At 36.8% G+C, this 19,664-nt stretch overlaps 2 protein-coding genes across 2 annotated transcripts in view; one reads left to right on the top strand and one right to left on the bottom strand.

The window, feature by feature from the left end:
• LOC107586978 (centromere protein P-like) overlaps positions 1–19,664 on the bottom strand; it is a 66,062-nt gene that overhangs the window by 6,835 nt on the left and 39,563 nt on the right. The window lies entirely within an intron of this gene.
• Positions 483–17,808, top strand: LOC107586919 (extracellular matrix protein 2-like). Its single transcript, XM_016274474.1, has 11 exons — positions 483–882; positions 5,284–5,542; positions 7,187–7,375; positions 7,498–8,241; positions 8,450–8,565; positions 10,615–10,750; positions 10,915–11,072; positions 11,366–11,505; positions 11,809–12,135; positions 16,355–16,546; positions 17,197–17,808. Exons 2-10 carry the CDS (start codon positions 5,293–5,295, stop codon positions 16,521–16,523), a joined length of 2,229 nt encoding a protein of 742 aa, XP_016129960.1. The 5' UTR covers positions 483–882; positions 5,284–5,292; the 3' UTR covers positions 16,524–16,546; positions 17,197–17,808.

The following is a 19,664-nucleotide window of genomic DNA, read 5'->3' as shown; positions in this document are numbered from 1 at the left end:
CTTCAAATAAATCTTATTACACAACAGTTAGGTCACGCAAAGCATGATTAGCTTCCCTTGGAAATATTGTCATTGGCAGAGGAAAGATATACAAACTAATTGGCCAGATTTAGTCTAAAACTTAAGTTGGTTTGTTATCAGCTTCTGTTTTTGAATATAGATCTTTATCATATATTATACAGATACTAATTGCCTAAATACATCCTTCAAGAGTTTGGTTTCTTACGAGGCATTATGAGAAATAATGGACAACAGAAGAAAACTTTTGAGCATACCAATCTAATTATAGCACACGCCTGCTTGACCACGACCCCTCCGTATACAAAACTGAAAGATGAGAAAACTGAGATCTTTCTTCTCGGCTCAACATGCCCACCCTCTGAAATGGGAGATGGGGCCGTCTTATTAGACAGTAGGGGGTTGACTTGAAGACCCATCCAGAAAAGCTCGAAAACCAGTCCAGACATCCTCTGATAAGCTTATTCAAGCAACTCTGTGAGCATTTACAGCCCATTTTCAGAACTTACACAATGTTTTTACAGAGAGGTTAATGACAAGCCAGATGCCACCTCTTTGTTTGAGTACAGTACCCTTCCTAGCCTAGTAATTAGGTCGCACAAAATCACCAAGTTCTTTCGCCTGAGAGAGGCAGTATCTTGTCATGACCCTCATTTGACTGAAACTTTCAGAGACAGAACTGGAGAAGTTCTGCCCGAGCGAGTCCCGACTAAACGCTAGAGCAGCCCCTGTCTGTTTTTGACATTTATCAGCGTTCTTGCTGCGGAGCAGACGCACACACACTTCTTGCATTGCTGGCAAATCCCACAGCTTTTGGGGAAAGAGCGGAAATATTTGGCCTCACAAAAGCGCCCGAAACCAGTGGTAACGTACAAACAAATCTCTCCTCTCTTTCAGCTCTCACCCTCAGTTATGTGGTAAAACACTTTTTGTACAACACTAATTGTTTTCTTTTTCCATCTGCGGGATGCATGTCACATTTTTACGGGTTTATAGATTAAAACTTCTCATTGCATGCAGTTTGGAACTTCTTCGCTAAACACTGAGACATTTGCAAATGGAGTGACGACAAATGTCTTCGGAAATAGGTCTGTCTCACTGAAGCACTAGCGTACAGCTGCAGGACTGTAAAAGTGCTTATTGCGTTACCGTACCTGGTTTTCATTACAGCGTTGAGAGAGGGGGACCCCATATCATGCACGCCCCGCTAGGATGTTTTTACTCACGGCAGTATATTTCAGCCCTCTCGTTCTCTGTCTAAGCTGTAGGTTTTATAGATTCTTTCCATCTGAGCCTGGTCATCCTAAAGAGCTTAATTAAAACGTTTCCCCCCTCGTCTACATTTCTGGGGTGTTTTTTTTTGCTTCATCTCACCGCAGTTCTGATTTAATGTTAACCGTATGACTTTGCCTCAGGGTCGGATTGACGCTTGTAGACGCCCCCTGCACTCATATCAGCATTGCTCAGCTGTTGATTTTATTCTCGTTTCCCATTACTGCAAGTCAGGGTAACCAGTGTCGTCATCTTTTCCTTGTCTGGCTTGGCTTTTTCTGCAAGATATTTAAACTTTGTGAAGCAAGTAACAGATCTGTACAAAAATATAGATTCTTCAGCATGTAAACTAGAAATCTTTAAAACAGGGGGCATGATGCACTGATATATTTTCAAATAAAATACAGTGGAATGGTAACAATCTTTTTGCTGTGTTTAAAACTTCAAACCTGTATTTCTGAATTACGAACAAATTACTCGTTTTAGTCTTGTGAACGGTCAAAAAAAACTATTCACCGAAATAATCAGATTTGAACTAATAATTTCTTACCATCAGTGTTAATTTTGACAGCAAATTTTGATTTAGTTTTGGTCATAGTCTTTTGACTAAAATGCCATTTAGTTTTAGTCATATTTTAGTCATCTGAATTGTTTTTAATTTTAGTCAACTAAATATCATAAGATTTTAGTCGACTAAATCTACAGTAAATTTAATCGGCTAAAATTTAATGGGTTTAGTTACATTTATTAAGCATTTCTCTAAAATGTCCAAACTCATTATATAGGTTTGATATTAAGGTTTTATCATGATAGACACCGATTTAACTGTGGTGACACACAACATGCCTTTATGTTAAAATTAAATAAAACCACTTCTCATAAAGAACAAGAACATGGTCTTCTTTTTAATGAAATACCAATGGTTATATAGGCTAATTATGCATTCTTTATAGCAACTTGTTTACCATCTTCTTCATTCTTTCAAGCAGACATATTTATTTCTATAAATACATTTAGATTAATCTTTAGTGCTCCTAAAATTTTTCAGTCAAGAGCAGTGCGTGATTTTCTGTCTTTCATTTGTTGCTTGATTAACATCAATGACTCTAAATTAGGCTGCTGTCACTTTAAAACCAAACGCACAGCTGCAATGGATGCAATGTACTGCGACACGTTCTCCTTACTGTTTACGTTCACTTAAGACATAATCAACTGTGTTTATGTGAATACTCGTCAAAACGGACATTTCTACATAATATTATGTGTAATTCTCCGTTCATGCGAAGCGAGAGAGTAATTGTTGTGTGCTGTGAGTCGCGCTTTCTGTGTGTAGCCTATGCTTCAGTGTCTGCACTCAGAAAACCGGACCGAATTGAGTCCTCTCTTGCGTCGTCAGATTTATCCATATGTCTGATCTTCTCTTACTCCCACATATTGACATTTTTTAACGTTTTATGCGACGTGCAGCAACCAAGTGTGTTAGCTCATGTCCCGCCGGTTCATGTGTAGTACGCATCTAACCTTCGAACCACGCAGCAGATTCGTTCTGAATGAATCTCTCCCCAAATTGTCCCTCCCTAATATTTGTTTCGTCTCATTTTTATTCGTTGATGAAAATGTCAATAGATTTACGTCAGTTTTTGTCCTTCAAAAGGAGTTTTAGTTCGTTATCGTCTCGTTGTCATCTGTGAAAAAAATGTCGTTGACGAAATTAACACTGCTTACCATGTGAAAACAATGTAGAGTTTCCATTCAATTTAAACTTAAATTTAAACTAATAACCAATCATTTAAATTTAAATTCTGTCATTACATTTACATTTAGTCATTTAGCACTTGCTTTTATCCAAATCGAATTACAAATGAGGACAATAGAAGCAATCAAAACTAACAAAATAGCACTCTGTGAACAGCCAGCTTCTTTGGCAATGAATGTTTGTGGCTCCTTGTGAAGGGTGTCAATGATTGTCTTCTGGACAACTGTCTGATCAGCAGTCTTCCCCATGATTGTGTAGCTTAGTGAACCAAACTGAGAGACCATTTTGAAGGCTCAGGAAACCTTTGCAGGTGTTTTGAGTTGATTAGCTGATTGGCATGTCACCATATTCTAATTTGTTGAGATAGTGAATTGGTGGGTTTTTGTTAAATGTGAGCCAAAATCATCACAATTAAAAGAACCAAAGACTTAAACTACTTCAGTCTGTGTGCATTGAATTTATTTAATACATGAGTTTCACAATTTGAGTTGAATTACTGAAATAAATTAACTTTTCCATGACATTCTAATTTATTGAGATGCACCTGTATATATATATATATATATACACAAATAAAAACAAGTAGATAGAATAGAAAAAATAGAAAGCTAGTGTTTCTTTAAATAAAAAAGAAGTTAAATAGATAAAGTAGAATTAAAATAGAATAGAAAGTGCTGGAGTTAGAGGGTCAAATAAAGATGGAACAGATGTGTTTTTAGTCATTTTTTGAAGATGGCTAAGGACTTAATTACTCATTAATTACTTACCCTTGTGTCGTTCCAAACCTGCAAGACCTTTGTTCATCTTTGGAACACAAATTAAGATATTTTTGAAGAAATAGAAGAAAAGAGAAGAAATTGTTGAATGAAGTTGTTATTTTTGTTTTCTTTGCGCACAAAAAATATTCTCGTTGCTTCATAAAATTAAGGTTGAACCACTGATGTCACATGGACTATTCTACCGATGTCCTTAAAAATGTTTCTGGGCCTTGAACATTTCAGTTGCGTTGTTGTCTATGCAGGATCAGAAAGCTCTTGGATTTCATCAAAAATATCTTAATTTGTGTTCCGAAGATGAATGACGGTCTTACGGGTTTGGAACGACATGAGGGTGAGTAATTAAGGACAGAATTTTCATTTTTGGGTGAACTATTCCTTTAAATGTAATAATTTGTTTGTAATTCATAAGTTTAAATAAAAAAAAATAATTTAAACTAATAACAATTCCACTACCATTCCCCTAATAATTTAAATGTAACAATTTGTCAGCAATTCATAAGTTTAAATTAAAAAAAATAATTTAAACTAATAACAATTCCATTACCATTCCCCTAATAATTTAAATGTAAAAATTTGTCTGCAATTCAGAAACTCCAATAACCACCTCCAACAACCTCCAGAAATAACCACTCCAATAGTAATTTAAATTTAAACTAATACTTTGATCACAACTCAGAAATTGCTACCAGGTTTAACGTTTAAAAAAAACAGCGTAAAGAGATTCCATTACCATTCTGCATATTGAAATGTAATGATCCAGGTTAATAACTCAATGATTCAATGAACCAAGAAACATCTCTGATGCATATAGGATTTTAATGATGATTTGAATGTTGCTACATCATCCAAAACCTTTTTCAGCCAAGTCTTGCAAATTATATTTAAGTTCTAAATGACTTATTTTATGAGCTGAATTGTGGCTGCAACAAACTGAATTGACCATAAACACTATTAATAAAACTGAAAACAACCTAATGAATAGCAATATGTTCACACATATGGCTTTATTGGAACATTTTAGATAATTTAATATGGCACATTGGAATATCTGAAGTCGATGTGGATCCAAACTTTTCTAAAAAAACTAATTTGCACAAATGAGCTGTAGTTCCCATCACTACAACCTGAGAGTTTGAATGTCATCAAGACCAAGTCTGTTCTTACTAAAAGCTGTGCTATGATTGTTACATTTGAACATAATACTTAAAAACCCTTTGCAGTCCTCTAAACACCACCCATCACACACCCAAATAACAGTTTTACTCTTTACTCTTACAGTAAAGGTGTTAAAGGCTACTATTCCATCAAAGCTGTCTGGCTCTCCAGGGTCAAGTTGTTAAAGGCTGGATCACCTGTGATGCCGTAACTTATCATTATGGAAATGTGAACGCTGACAGTATACATTAACAGAGTTATATGAGGAACACGTAGGGCTGAAATGCCTGTTTTATCCCACAGGTTTCAGCCATGAGACTAAACCTGATTCTGGCACTGTCATTCCTTGCCTGTATGACATTCAGCCTCGCAAATGATCAGAGACGTCCCTTGGCACGAGGTAGAAGACGAGGTGTTGGACCAAAACGAGCAAGAAAACAGACATCTAATACCGCCTTGCAGCACGGAAGAACAGCAGAAAGCAGTAGACAAGATGGATCTATTTTCATTGACTCTTACAAGAATACAAAGGAGCCAGAGCCAAACTACGAAGTGACTGCAGGTCAGTGTTAAGAAAGTTACAGTAGTTTGTCAATTTAGAAACTACTCATAATTTCAATTGGACCATTCTACAAAAAGTTGAATAATGACTAGCTGATGGTATCTTTTACTGTTAAAACAGACTTTTTAAACATAAAAATCAACATAAAAAAATCCATTGTGTATATACTGAAATTTAACTGACTTGCCTTAAAATGCCCCTATTGTGGATTTTTGAAAATGACCTTTCATGCAGTGTGTAACAGCTGTGAATGAAAACATCCTGCAAAGTTTTAAATCGGAAAGTGCACCGTGTATAAAGTTATTGTCTCTCAAAAGAAAGAGTCGACTCATTGAAACGAGTCGTTTTTAAAATGAATCCCAAGTCATGAAACATTAGCATATTGCCCGCCCACTTGTTGGGCTTTTCACGTTGGTTTCACATTGAATGAAAATGCAAATTCATTCTTTGCCAATAGGTGCCACTTTTGGAGCGGTAAAAATAGCTGTTTTCCCGGTAACGCTGTACACAAAGCAGCACTGCGCTCACAAACGCTGCTTTATCAGGCATTACAGGCATGATGAAATGAGAATGAGACCAATCCGACCAATCACCGCAGATTAGCGTCACGCAAAGGAGGGGTTCGGAAAAATGAATCATTGAGCGAATCGTTTGGGAGTCGTTGAGTCAGTACGGTAAAAATAAATGCATATTATAAGACAATGAAAGTGTTTTTTGACCTTGCATGCATGTCAACCTGTTGTTGGGGAGTCCCAAAACCTATATAACCTTTATAAAAAATAAACCTTTCATTACCCATAATAGGGGCACTTTAATATATATTGTGCAACTGAACAACAAAAATCACCAAAAGCACCACCTATCATTCAACCAGCAGTATTACCGGAATAGATGATGAAAAATGTCAATGAAGTCTATTATAAGCGAAGAGTTTTTTGTATACAAAAAATATAAAAATACAGTTGATGTTGTGAATGGATATTCATTCCTTCTACAGGTTGAAAAAAAAGTAATAAAAATTCAAGTATACATTTAGAGTCTTCAAATTGCCTTATAGCGTAGGATCACATTGGTTAGTTTATATGATATAGTACATGACCATTCTGCCCAAGGTGGTAACAGTCAGTTCTGAACACTGACCACATGATTATACAACACACTGTAAGTGTCTTTAGCATTAGAGTCAATAACAGACCTAATTCTTAGCCAAAGAAGTGTGTGAAAAACAGCACATATGTGGTCAGTAAGAACCCATAAAAACAACAGAAAGAAACACTACTTCCCAGCAGACTCATTTTACTACTGTATTGCTAGCATGTGTACACCATTGACTACTAAGATCTCCCTACATGAGAATGTAGATGTAGAAAAGCTACTACTCTATATGCCAAGTGAAAAACAGTGTTGCGATAAACTGATCTACATCAGCCAGATTATCGTACTGGATGACAACATTGCCAGATGGTGTTAGTTTACAAAATCATCTAACAGCCCCGTAAACGCAAAATGCGGCTTAATAATTAATGACAGAGATTATATTTTTGGGTGAACTATCCCTTTAAGCAAAGCTAATTTTATGTTCCTGAAAGGTTGTATATTGATCACATTTCTACATTTCCTTCTTTTTTTGTATAATTATTCCAGCAAAATCAGAACACTGTGTATTTCGAGGCATCACCATGTATGATAAAACAGTGTGGTCGCCAAAGCCATGCGTGAATTGCCTGTGTTCCAGCGGTGAGGTGGTCTGCGACCGAATACTGTGTCCCGCCTTGCGGTGCCAACTCAAATTTCAACCAATAGGAGAGTGCTGCCCAATTTGCATTGACCCAGGTTTGGAAAAACAATTGAAGTTATACCAAAGCATGGCATTAGAACTGCCAGTATACTTTACATATAAATTATGATGTTTCATTTCTCCTTGTCTTATAAACTCAAAATTGTCACATTCTCAGTTGTCGATGCCCCTGACTTTTCCGGTGATCCTCCTTCTCCCATCGATCTCGGTGATCCCTATACTGAAATATCACAAAGCCAGAGAGATAAGAAAGAAAGACAAAAAAAGGATGAAGAGGACCGCATTCGCAAAAAAGACGCTGAACGCAAGCAGAGGAAGAAGCAGAAGAAAGAAGAAGCTGAGAGACAGAGGAAGATAAAAGAGGCGAAAGAAGCCAGAGAAAAAGAGGAGGAGCTAAGGAGGCTACAAGAGGAGGAAGAGGAGAAAGCAGCAGCGGAAGAGAGGAAAAGAAGGATGGAAGAACAGCGGAAGGTTGAGGAGGACAGGGCTCATAGGCTGGAGATGGAGCAAAGAGAGATGATGAGAGCTCTGGAAGATGCAGCCGAACGTGCCCAGGTAGGACTCCGCGGAGACGAGGCCACTGAAGACGAGGACATGGTTTGGTTGAGGGGGGACGTTTACCAAATGCCACCAGTGCCACCAACGAGAGCAGCAAATTCTCCTCCTCTCTTAGCTCTTCAAGAGCCAACCGAACCGGGCGAGGAGGACCACGAACCGGGCGAGGAGAGCCCTGAACCAGGTGAAGAGGAAACAGATGTAGTCGAGGAGGAATCTGAGATGGTTACCACATTGCTGCCTCCAGGTTGTTCGATCTCTGACGTCACTGTCACCTGTGAAAACGCTAAACTGATGGGTATACCTCCACTGTCCATCCCTGAGCTCAAATCACTCAGCCTACAGGGTGAGGAAGGCCGCATCCCTGTATAACCCCTTCACAGGTCGTAAAGAGATACAGGCGCTGCAATGGAACTTAGATCACTTACCTAAGACACATGCAAGAAATTAAGTCTAAATCAGTGCATACGCCAGTATTTACACAGTCCACGTCCATGTATACAGATCTCAGTGAGGCTAATTTTGATAACTTGTCATGCATTATAAAATTACAGGCAATGAAATCAAAACCATCCCTGCTGGAGCATTCAATGGCATTCCCAACTTAGAGTGGATAGACTTGGGGAAAAACAAGATTGTGTCATCTGGCATAGACCCACAAGCATTTCAAGTAAGTTAAAATACTAGTTTACCACATACTGCAAATAACAAACACATAAACATCCTTTTGGCAAGAGAAACATTGTGACCACCCAAATGATCCAACTGCAATTTTCTGGGGTTTTTTTCTAGCCAAATTTGCAATTGCTCAGATGGCAAAACATTCATGCTTTGCATGTTTTTATTTTTATTTTTAAATGCCACACATGTGGTGCGATACTGAATGGCTGTGGTGCAAAAAATGGTGCAGATACTGTACGTGTTCATGCCAGTTAATTGCATCAGACTTTGTGTGAAAAGATCTTAAAGGCCCCCCAAAACATGTGAATAAAGTTTTGATGTGATCTGCAAGGCTGCTGAACAAGGCTGTAACGAAATCTTGTTGCACTGTTGTTGGGATTCTTAAAAGTCTGCTTAATGTAGACAGATAATAAGAAGTGTAAATAATCTGACTGTCGACATGAAATGGACCCATTCTGAGTGTAAATTTGCTCAATTAGACTGACATGTACATAGATTTTTTTTAGGACCATGCAGCATTCTGGCAATTGAGATAATGTACTTTCCCCTGCTGCCCTTTTGTTCAGAAATTCATATGAATTACTTCATGTCTTCCAGCTGAACTTTAGGTGAATTAGAGAAGCAAATGTTTCTTCCATAACGGTTTAAAGCCATGCAAAAACAGTACCATCTGCAAACCTAACAGTGCTGAGCTCCAACAATTTGTTCTTTTCTTAGCCGTGTGGCTTTTACAGAAGTCACAAATCCTACTCTAATCCACTATATCAACTTGTACCTGACACTTGTAGTCATGCTATTTTTGCACAGACTTTCAAATAAAAACAAAATTCCATGGCATGTGTTCAAGAGAAACAACAGAGGGTATGCTATGCTACTGCAAATAACAAACACATAAACATCCTTTTGGCAAGAGAAACATTGTGACCACCCAAATGATCCAACTGCAATTTTCTGGGGGTTTTTTCTAGCCAAATTTGCAATTGCTCAGATGGCAAAACATTCATGCTTTGCATGTTTTTATTTTTATTTTTAAATGCCACACATGTGGTGCGATACTGAATGGCTGTGGTGCAAAAAATGGTGCAGATACTGTACGTGTTCATGCCAGTTAATTGCATCAGACTTTGTGTGAAAAGATCTTAAAGGCCCCCCAAAACATGTGAATAAAGTTTTGATGTGATCTGCAAGGCTGCTGAACAAGGCTGTAACGAAATCTTGTTGCACTGTTGTTGGGATTCTTAAAAGTCTGCTTAATGTAGACAGATAATAAGAAGTGTAAATAATCTGACTTTCGACATGAAATGGACCCATTCTGAGTGTAAATTTGCTCAATTAGACTGACATGTACATAGATTTTTTTTAGGACCATGCAGCATTCTGGCAATTGAGATAATGTACTTTCCCCTGCTGCCCTTTTGTTCAGAAATTCATATCTTCCAGCTGAACTTTAGGTGAATTAGAGAAGCAAATGTTTCTTCCATAACGGTTTAAAGCCATGCAAAAACAGTACCATCTGCAAACCTAACAGTGCTGAGCTCCAACAATTTGTTCTTTTCTTAGCCGTGTGGCTTTTACAGAAGTCACAAATCCTACTCTAATCCACTATATCAACTTGTACCTGACACTTGTAGTCATGCTATTTTTGCACAGACTTTCAAATAAAAACAAAATTCCATGGCATGTGTTCAAGAGAAACAACAGAGGGTATGCTATGCTAGTCTTTCCTATTTTCGCTGGGCTCTAACCAGTAGAAATATGCCCATCATCTGAACAAATGGCGAAGTATTGAAAAATATATAATATTTATACAGTACCCAGAAAATGTGTCAATTCATCAGAAAGTTTGGAGTTACGATCAGATATACAATACAGACATTGGTTCGGCATATGGATATGTGTCACTAACAAAAGATAAGTATCCAAAGCATTGCCAGAAAGTGGAAAACTTTCACAAAAGGATTCAAAAGCATATTGTATGTGACCTTTATTTTCACACCTAAAGATTAATGACGTGATTTTTATGTAACTTTCTTTTAAGGGTCTTAAATTCCTGTCTCGCCTGTACATGGATGGAAACCTTCTGGAACAAATTCCCTCTGAGCTCCCATCAACACTCCAGGAGCTCAAGATAAATGAGAACAATCTAAAAGAAATTGAGGAAAACAGCTTTGAAGGTAAAACAGTTACGCAAAATTACTATGTATAAAAGGTTAGCATAATTAAAACATCTATAAAATGCTGACATTTAATCAACTAATACTAGCATGAAATGGTCCTTACCTAATGTTGTACTATGAAAGCACAATATTTTCACAAACTGCTTCATAATTCCTGGAAGGTCTCAGCAGTCTGGTTACTTTGGAAATGGAGGGGAACTTGCTCAGTGAAGGTAACGTGAATCCACAGGCGTTTACGCCCCTCAAAGAGCTGACTTACATTCGCCTAGGCAGAAACCATTTCCGTACCATTCCTCAGGGCCTACCTGCATCTCTACTGGTGAGTTTCGAAATGGAGAACTACTTCTGGAGTCAAGGAACATCAAGAAATCTTGTTCATTTAATTGCATACAAGTTTGTGGGCTATAAACCAGCACTGGTTTTACAGTACCTGTGGGAAACCAGTGGCACTTAAACAGCAATTTTGGCAAACCAACCCCACAACTTTACCACTGAGTAATTTGAAGCTGCTCAAGTCAAATTTAATTGTATTGTCAAGTAACAACGGTTTCTGTTTATTTTATTCAATGAAGCAAGCTGTACAATTTACTTAATACTCTCTTTGACATTCAGGAGTTGTACCTCGAAAACAATCTGATTGAAGAAATCTCTGAAACGGCATTCAACCACACCACAAACATCAACGTCGTTGTGCTAAGACATAATAAATTAGATGAGTCAAGCATTGCACCTTTAGCCTGGATTAATCACAGGTGTGTGTTCTCAAAAAGGTTAACAATGAAACCATTGTTTAAGCAAATATTGCACACTTTTGTTTCATAAAAATTGAAAATTGAAATAGCAGACATTTGGTTCCAATGAATTGTTGGTGGTTAGTAAATATGTTTTTGCACTGAAATACTGCATGTTAAAGTGGTGCAAGAGTTTAGCACAATAGTCCTTTGGAAGAAATGAAAAGTGGTCAATTTTCTAGAAGTGAAAACCCCTTTCTGGATTTCCCCCCCCCTTTTTTTAAACACATGAACACCTTAGCCTTTTCTCACTGTATCTAAAAGGAACCTGGAATCTGTAGATCTCTCGCACAACAACTTCCACCTGGTTCCATCCTTCCTTCCAAAGTCACTGGTTCACCTGGTGCTGGCTGGGAATCAGATCGAACGCATTCCAGGATACGTGTTTGCACACATGGAGCCTGGCCTGGAGTACCTCTACCTCTCTTACAACAAGCTGGATGGTGATGCTATCGAGCCAGAGTCCTTCTTTGGCATCTTCAACACTATGACCGAACTCTGTCTAGACCATAACCAGCTTACGTCTATTCCTATGGGAATTAATGAGATGACAGCGTTACATTTCCTACGACTTAACAACAACAAAATAAGGTACACTGCTTGCCTCCTGCAAAGAGTAATGAGTTTGTCATAATTTCCTGTGACGCAATGGTCTGTGACTTAGTACTCTTAGATTTATATAGCACTTGACACAAATTACATAGCTTCAAAGCAGCTTCAGACAATTTATCTTGAAAAAGAAGTTTATTTTCCTTCTCCAATTGCAAAATTATTGTTTTAACAGGGTTCAAACAGTTACTGACAAATGAAATTCAAGGATTTTTAAGCACTATTTTTTTTTCAAAGACTAAAATCAGAGATCTCACTTATCAAACAATATTGTTATCATCTTTCAAATTCTAATAAATAAACTAATAAAACAAAATGCTACAATTAAAGTGCAGCACAAGCAAAGCATGCAACGACTGTGGCAACTTTAACATTTAAAAGGATACTATGGCAAAATTATAGTTTCCTTATTCAAATTGACCTGAAGAATGAAAGCTAGGCTATATCATACACTTGGAAAATTATGAGCTATATCACCGCTTATCGACACTAGGGGTGTGACAATAAACTTAGCTCACAAGATGAGACAAAACACATATACTTGGTTCACTAGAACGGGACAATATTTTAATAGTCTTTTTAAGAATTTTTAAATTACAAAACATTTGTCTTTTAATCACAAAATGCAAAACAATGCAGTTGTATTTTTAAATATTTTAACTAATCTAGGGCCGAAACTAACAGTTATTTTGGTAATCAAGTAATCTACTAATTATTTTGACAATTGAGTAATCTGATATTTTTAGTAATAAAAATAGACCTAAGCAAAAAACAGGCTTTAATGTGACTATATTTAAATATAAACTAACTATGAGGCAATCATAATTGGTTAAAATAAAGTATCAAACCCAAGTAATTACATGGTGTTATTGAACAACACTGTTAAAATACATAATGTAATGTGACTATATGAACATTACCAACTTTAAGGGATAGTTCACCCAAAATTGAAAATTCAGTCATTAATTACTCACCCTCATGTTGTTCCAAAACCGTGAGATCTTCTTTCATCTTCGTAACACAATTTAAGATATTTTTCATGAAATCTGAGGGCTCTCTGACCCTCCCATAGACAGCAAGGGAACTACCACGGTCAAGGCACAGAAAAGTACCAAGATGATTGACAAAGTTGTCCATGTAACATCAGTGGTTCAACCGTAATGTTACGAAGCTACAAGAATACATGCTTGTGTCATGGTACTGTAGAGACGAAAATGTGGAATAAAGTCGTTATTATTGTTTTCAAAAAAGTATTCTCGTAGCTTCGTCACACGGACTACTTTGTCGATCATCTTGGTACTTTTCTGTGCCTTGACCGTAGAAGTTCCCTTGCTGTCTATGGGAGGGTCAGAGAGCCCTCAGATTTAATAAAAAATATCTTAAATTGTGTTACGAAGATAAAAGAAGGTCTTACGGGTTTGGAACAACACGAGGGTGAGTAATTAATGACAGAATTTTCAATTTTGGGTGAATTATCCCTTTAAGTACATTATGTATTATAACAAATACCTGCAGAGGGCGCCAACGGCCTGGTGATGTTTCACTTTACAGCGTGATTCAACAACGTTTAAAGGGTTAGTTCACCCAAAAATGAAAATTAGCCTGTGCTTTACTCACCTTCAAAGCATCCTAGGTGTATGTGACTTTCTTCTTTCAGTCGAATCTAATCGGAGTTATATAAAAAATTGTCCTGGTCCCTCCAAGCCTTTCAGTGGGGGTAAGCGGGTGTTGGTTGTCAACAGCTCAGAAGACGTGAAATAAAGTGCGTGCATCCGTAATAAACGTCTTCCACGTACCACAGTCAGCAGAAGTGAGAGAAAAGTGTTTATTACATTTGAAATATGGATATTTATCTTACAAAAATGCATGGATACGCTACAAGAGGCCTTCATTCACCCCCTGGAGCCGTGTGAGGGACCTTTTATTACGGATGCACGCACTTTATTTCACGTCTTCTGAACTGTTGACAACCAACACCCGCTTACCCCCATTGAAAGGCTTGGAGGGGCCAGGACAATTTTTAATATAACTCAGATTGACTTTGTCTGAAAGAAAAAAGACACATACACTTAGGATGCTTTGAGGGTGAGTAAAACACAGGCTAATTTTCATTTTTGGGTGAACTAACTCTTTAAATCCAATTAATTTTAATATTTGGACACAAGCAAATTCAGGGCGACTTTTATTTTTAAATCACGAGGTGTCGATGTATTCACCTGTGTTTGCATAGGTTTATAAATGATTTACATTACAAATCTAGTGAGATAACGTGCACTGTTTTCCCAGATGAACGTTAAGCAACCCAACCTCACAACATATGCAGAGGCTGAGATGGAGACGTGCTCCAAGCTTGTAAATGATAACAGTGCAACACAAAGCGCATCAAAGACTTTATATGCGTATAATATAAATATAAAGTTATAGACTTTAACATATAATATATAAAAGCCCCAAATGAAACCCAAACAAAGAGCACACGTAATAAAAGGCCGAACAATATAATGTAAGCACTATCAAAGGTTTTTCCACAAACTCAACTTTTTACTGATATCGTGAGACAGCTTTTCACCTCAAGGAGTAATATCGCGAGATCCCGTGCGCTCCCTAAAGCCAGGTGAAACAGCTATGTATTTATTTAACACGCTGCATTGTTAATTTTGCATGAAAATATTGTTTTTATCAAAAACAAAAAATAACACTAATCTCATATATACTACATTTTAAAAATTCAAGTACTTTTCAAGTACGGCTATTTTCAAGGTTTTCCAGGACTTAAATTTCAAAAAGTCAAATTCAAGTACTTCAAGCACTTTAAGCACCTTGTGCGAACCCTGTTTTAAATTCAAAGGGATAGTTCACCCAAAAATGAAGATTTACCCCATGAATTACTCACCTTCAAGCCATCCTAGGTGTGTATGACTTTTTTCCAATCAGTTATATTTTAAAACGTCCTGGCTCTTCCAAGCTTTATTATGGCAGTGAATTGGTGTTATTTTTCAATAGTCCAAAAGAAGTTCAATAAAGTGCAACCATCCATAATAAAAAGTGCTTACATGGATCTGGGGGGTAAATAAAGGCCCCCTGAAGCGAATCGATTAGTTTGTGTAAGAAAAATATCTATATTTAAAACTTTATAAACCATAATCTCTAGCTTCCGCTAACTGTCACTCGTGTTCAAGAGAGAGTGGCATTCCAGCAGATGACGTAGGCATAGCAAAAGCTCCGGTGAGAATATGCTAGTCTCATGAGAACCAAGTTTTGTTTACAGCAAAGGAAACAAAGCTCCTCTTGGCTTATAATTAACTCCTCCAATATTTCCATTTACAAATCCTCGTTTTGTACTTCTGCTTCTAAGTCACGAATTAGAAGTACAAATCCTTGTGTGCTTGCGCTACACCTTCATTCTACATCATCCACTGGACATCAGTCTCTCGTGAACGCACGTATGACAGTTAGCGGAAGCTAGAGATTATGGTTTATAAAGTTTTAAACATGGATATTTTTCTTACACAAATGCATCGTTTCACTTCAGAAGGCTTTAATTCACCCCCCGGAGCACTTTTTATAATGGATGGATGCACTGTTTTGGACTTCTATTGGACTATTGAATATCAGCAGCCATTCACTGCCATTATAAATATAATTCCAACTGTATTTGTCTGAAAGAATAAAGTCATATGCACCTAGAATGGCTTGAGGGTGAGTAAATCATGGGGTAATTTTTATTTTTGGGTGAACTATCCCTTTAAGGTTCATGGTTAATACAATTAAAAAACGACTTCCCAACGTGATAAAAACAAGAAACTTAAATTCAAGAGTAGGGGTGTAATCCAATAATCAGTATTGGCCAATAAATACAAATATCTGGATATTGGCCAGTTATGTAAAAACTGCCGCTATTATAAGGCCGACTATATCCTGTCAATCAAACGGTTGGAAAAAAAGCTGTGTGTGAAGAAAAGGTTTTGTGTGGAATTACTTTCAAATTTATGTAATTAATTATCATTAATTTGAGACAAGGTATAAAAAGCAGATGGACCAAACTATCAGTATCAGCAGATACGCTCTAAACAATCGGTATCAGCGCAGACATTTTGTATTGATGCGCCCCAATTCAAGATACATTTCCTGAAAATATAGTTGTTGTTTTTTTGTGATGTATGGAAATCTTTGAGATCCTGAGTGTTTTTTTGTCCAACAGGCACATATCAGAAAATGCCATATGTGACCCCTTGAATGAGGATGACTCTCATCTAGTTGCCCTTCGCCTCGAGAACAATTTCCTTGATCCCCGGAAAATCCCATCCACGGCTTTCTCCTGTGTCCGCTCCTACTCTAGTGTTGTTTTAAAGCCTCAGAGAATTAAGTAACTGCAATCTTGTGTTCTATTATACCGTATTGACCCGAATATAAGACAATGTTTTTTTCTTGGAAATACATCTGAAAAAACGCGGTCGTCTTATATTCAGGGTCTAGACTTTGACATGTCAATAATACACCCACAACAATAGTTGTCACCATATACGCACAAAACGAGTGTGCCATGAAATACGTAATGTAATGCGTGTTGTAAAGATTGCGAGTAAAAACAAAAGAAAAAGAAAACTTTACAGCTGCATGAGTTGTGACTGTCACGTTAGCCTGATGGGACCAAACTCCCTTTGTGATTTTAAAACGTAAGACGGTACCCAGATTTGAAGACTACAGTAAGATTTAACTTCTACTGTTAATAACATTTTGGTAGGCTACTATTAGATGGATAGCCTAAATGCCCTAATTCAGATGGGCTACCTGTTTTTTTTTTATTTTTTAATGGTATATCAAAAAGTGTATATTTTTTAAATGTGATTGTTGGTACATTTTATCCGTTTTTACCATACTTTCAAAACAAAAATGAAAATAGGAAAAATATGCAATATGAAAATAATTGAAGACAAATTGTGTTTTACTGAGAAAAAAACAAGATTTGGTTTTTAAAAGGTCTTTTTCCAAAAGGTACATCTGGAAAAAGGGGGGTCATCTTATATTCGGGCCAATACGGTAATAAACCACTAAAGACCGTAAATATAAAACTAAATTTGATTCCTGTGAAACGTGCAGTTATCATGAAAATATAACTTTTTTGTCCTAAAATTTTAATTGAATCTCTAATTGGCCTGTTTATTTTCAGTCTTGTTTAATTAGCTTTTATAAACTTCCATTTATAAGTCAGATAAGACTGAACATGATCATCACCTCGAGGCTCATAGCAGAACGCTGTCGTTGTTTGCGCCTGTCTAGACGTGTCTTTGTAAGATGCATGAATCAACTGTATAATAGTTCAAGAGGAATAAAGTAGCAGACTATAACTTTGTATTCTATGTTGAGATGTATCTTATTCTTGTCATAACAGTATTAAGTTCGTCTGTCATAGTGAAGAAAAACAGAATGCATGGCTTTTCTTAAGTGTTTATAAAAGAAAGCAGCCAAAATCAACATGCTTACATAATGGATTTTTTTTTTTACTAAGACAGGACCAATAAAGGACGTTTACTACTGAGAGAACTGTGATGCATAATTGAAAGATATCTACATGGTTCAAGTTTTGTATTTGCCTAGTTTAGAATTGAATGGGAAAACCAATTCAGCTTCAACGAAACATTTTCCTATGTATTTTTCTTTTCACGTAATCACTTATTTGACCCAAATGTGAGTGTTAAATTAAACTATCACATACACAGGTTTCCTAAAATACCTATTGTATTTCTTTCTCAAAATATCCCAGTATAAAACATCTGTGCTCAACAGAAGTCCTGAGCTAATGAAATGGCTGCAGACCGAAACACATTAATGACCCCTGTAAATGATCTGACTATGACATCATAGTCTTCCGCTCCTTCCGAGATTCTTCTAAGATTCCGAGTTCTCACTCCATCATCGCCAGTGAAATGGGGACGATTACTGAAAAATGCCTCTGAGGTTGAATTGGGGTTTCACTGATTTTAGGCTACGACTAAAAAGGGAAAAAAAGCCTGGAAGGGGAATCATCTCAGAAGCTTTCCATGAAGCTATCCATGACTCAAGTACTAGTCACATGGCTTTTATTCAATCTTATTTTGAGGGGTAAATAATCAACAGCTGAACAACCCCCTCCTAGTGTCTGGGTACAGTTAGATCTTGCTCTATATTTAGAGGATAAGCAAATCTGTGGAAACCCGCCAAAATATCTCAAGTATTTGCAAGGTTGAGACATTACCAACGAGATCCCACACATTACAACAATATGATATAAAATGCGATACAATAGGATTGAAGGCGTGAATGACAAAAGAATAAGAGAAAGATTGAGGGAAATTATTGGTATTTCATCCTCCTTCCTGAAACTTGTCAGGTCAGTTCTACCTTTCCCAAACTGATTCACTTTCACATCTAGAAAAAAAAGCCATAGACACACAGCTACACTGTCAAAAAAAAAAGCAGATACAAATAAAAAACAGATTTCCAGTGGCGTAAGAAACATTAAGCAGCAAAGCTGTGAAAACTGCCAACATGTCTCAAGGCTGCACAAGTGTTTGCTAGGTTGAGATTAGGGCTGGGCGATATAGCTAAAATATTTATCAACAATATAATGTTTCATATCGTTCGGTATCGATAATTATTGATTTTTTATAACCTTTTTTAAAACAAAGAGCAATAGAATTTTTTTTTTAAATTTAACCACTGTACTTTTAAATTAACCCAATTTATTGAGATAAACAACAAATATATTTTGTTTTAACAATCAAACACAAAATAAAAATTAAACAAATACCTAATTTCTAATGTTTTATATGCAGATTAAATAGGAAACTTTTGTCTTGTCTCCCGAGGCCACAGGAGGGCACAATGAGCAAAATAATGCAGCGCATTTCAATGTCAACGCAAGGAAATAACTGTCTATAAAAAACGTGCACTGCGTCTAAATTAACTATAATTTCGTAAATTGCATAAACAATTATGAACAAAACAGCATCATGTATTTATGCATTGTTTAATCCAAAGAGCCGAAGCGCCATTCACACAGACTGCATTTAAAAACATGAGACGCAGTGAAAAGGAATAAACCTCCACAAATTTGCGACGTGTTTTCTAAAAGTTTAAACTGTTTTAACTTTAAATGGCTACATCTCTTGCATGAGACGCGAGTGCAGCAGTCATATTTGTCCGTCTAAAAAATGCGCTGAATATGCGTTCTTTGTGAATGGCTTGGTTTCGGTTTTAACCTAATCAAGATCTTCTCCGCATTGAGCTTCAATATTTCTCTAATATTTTGAATGAATAACGCAGCAGCGGTGCGTCTCGTGGGCTAGACTAACAAAACATTAAAATGCAACAACGTCACTTCCATCATTCCCGCATCTCATTCGCCACTGATGACACTCCCTGATGCACACCTAACATTCAAATGCAAATGTTTATTTCAGATTCGACTAATATTCATTCTTTATTCACAATCTCGACATCACAGGCAGGCACAGCACTCATATCAGCAT

Source organism: Sinocyclocheilus grahami, unplaced genomic scaffold, assembly GCF_001515645.1.
Source record: "Sinocyclocheilus grahami isolate Dianchi unplaced genomic scaffold, SAMN03320097.WGS_v1.1 scaffold87.1, whole genome shotgun sequence".
Lineage (NCBI taxonomy): Eukaryota > Metazoa > Chordata > Actinopteri > Cypriniformes > Cyprinidae > Sinocyclocheilus > Sinocyclocheilus grahami.
This window is presented reverse-complemented; position numbering and strand designations above follow the sequence as displayed.

Excerpts from the sequence above, each read along its gene's own strand:
- LOC107586919 (XM_016274474.1), top strand. The coding sequence starts at position 5,293 with ATGAGACTAAACCTGATTCTGGCACTGTCATTCCTTGCCTGTATGACA. Across the intron at positions 7,376-7,497 it reads CCCAATTTGCATTGACCCAG|TTGTCGATGCCCCTGACTTT; the intron begins GTTTGGAAAAAC and ends TCACATTCTCAG. Across the intron at positions 11,073-11,365 it reads GCCTACCTGCATCTCTACTG|GAGTTGTACCTCGAAAACAA; the intron begins GTGAGTTTCGAA and ends TTTGACATTCAG.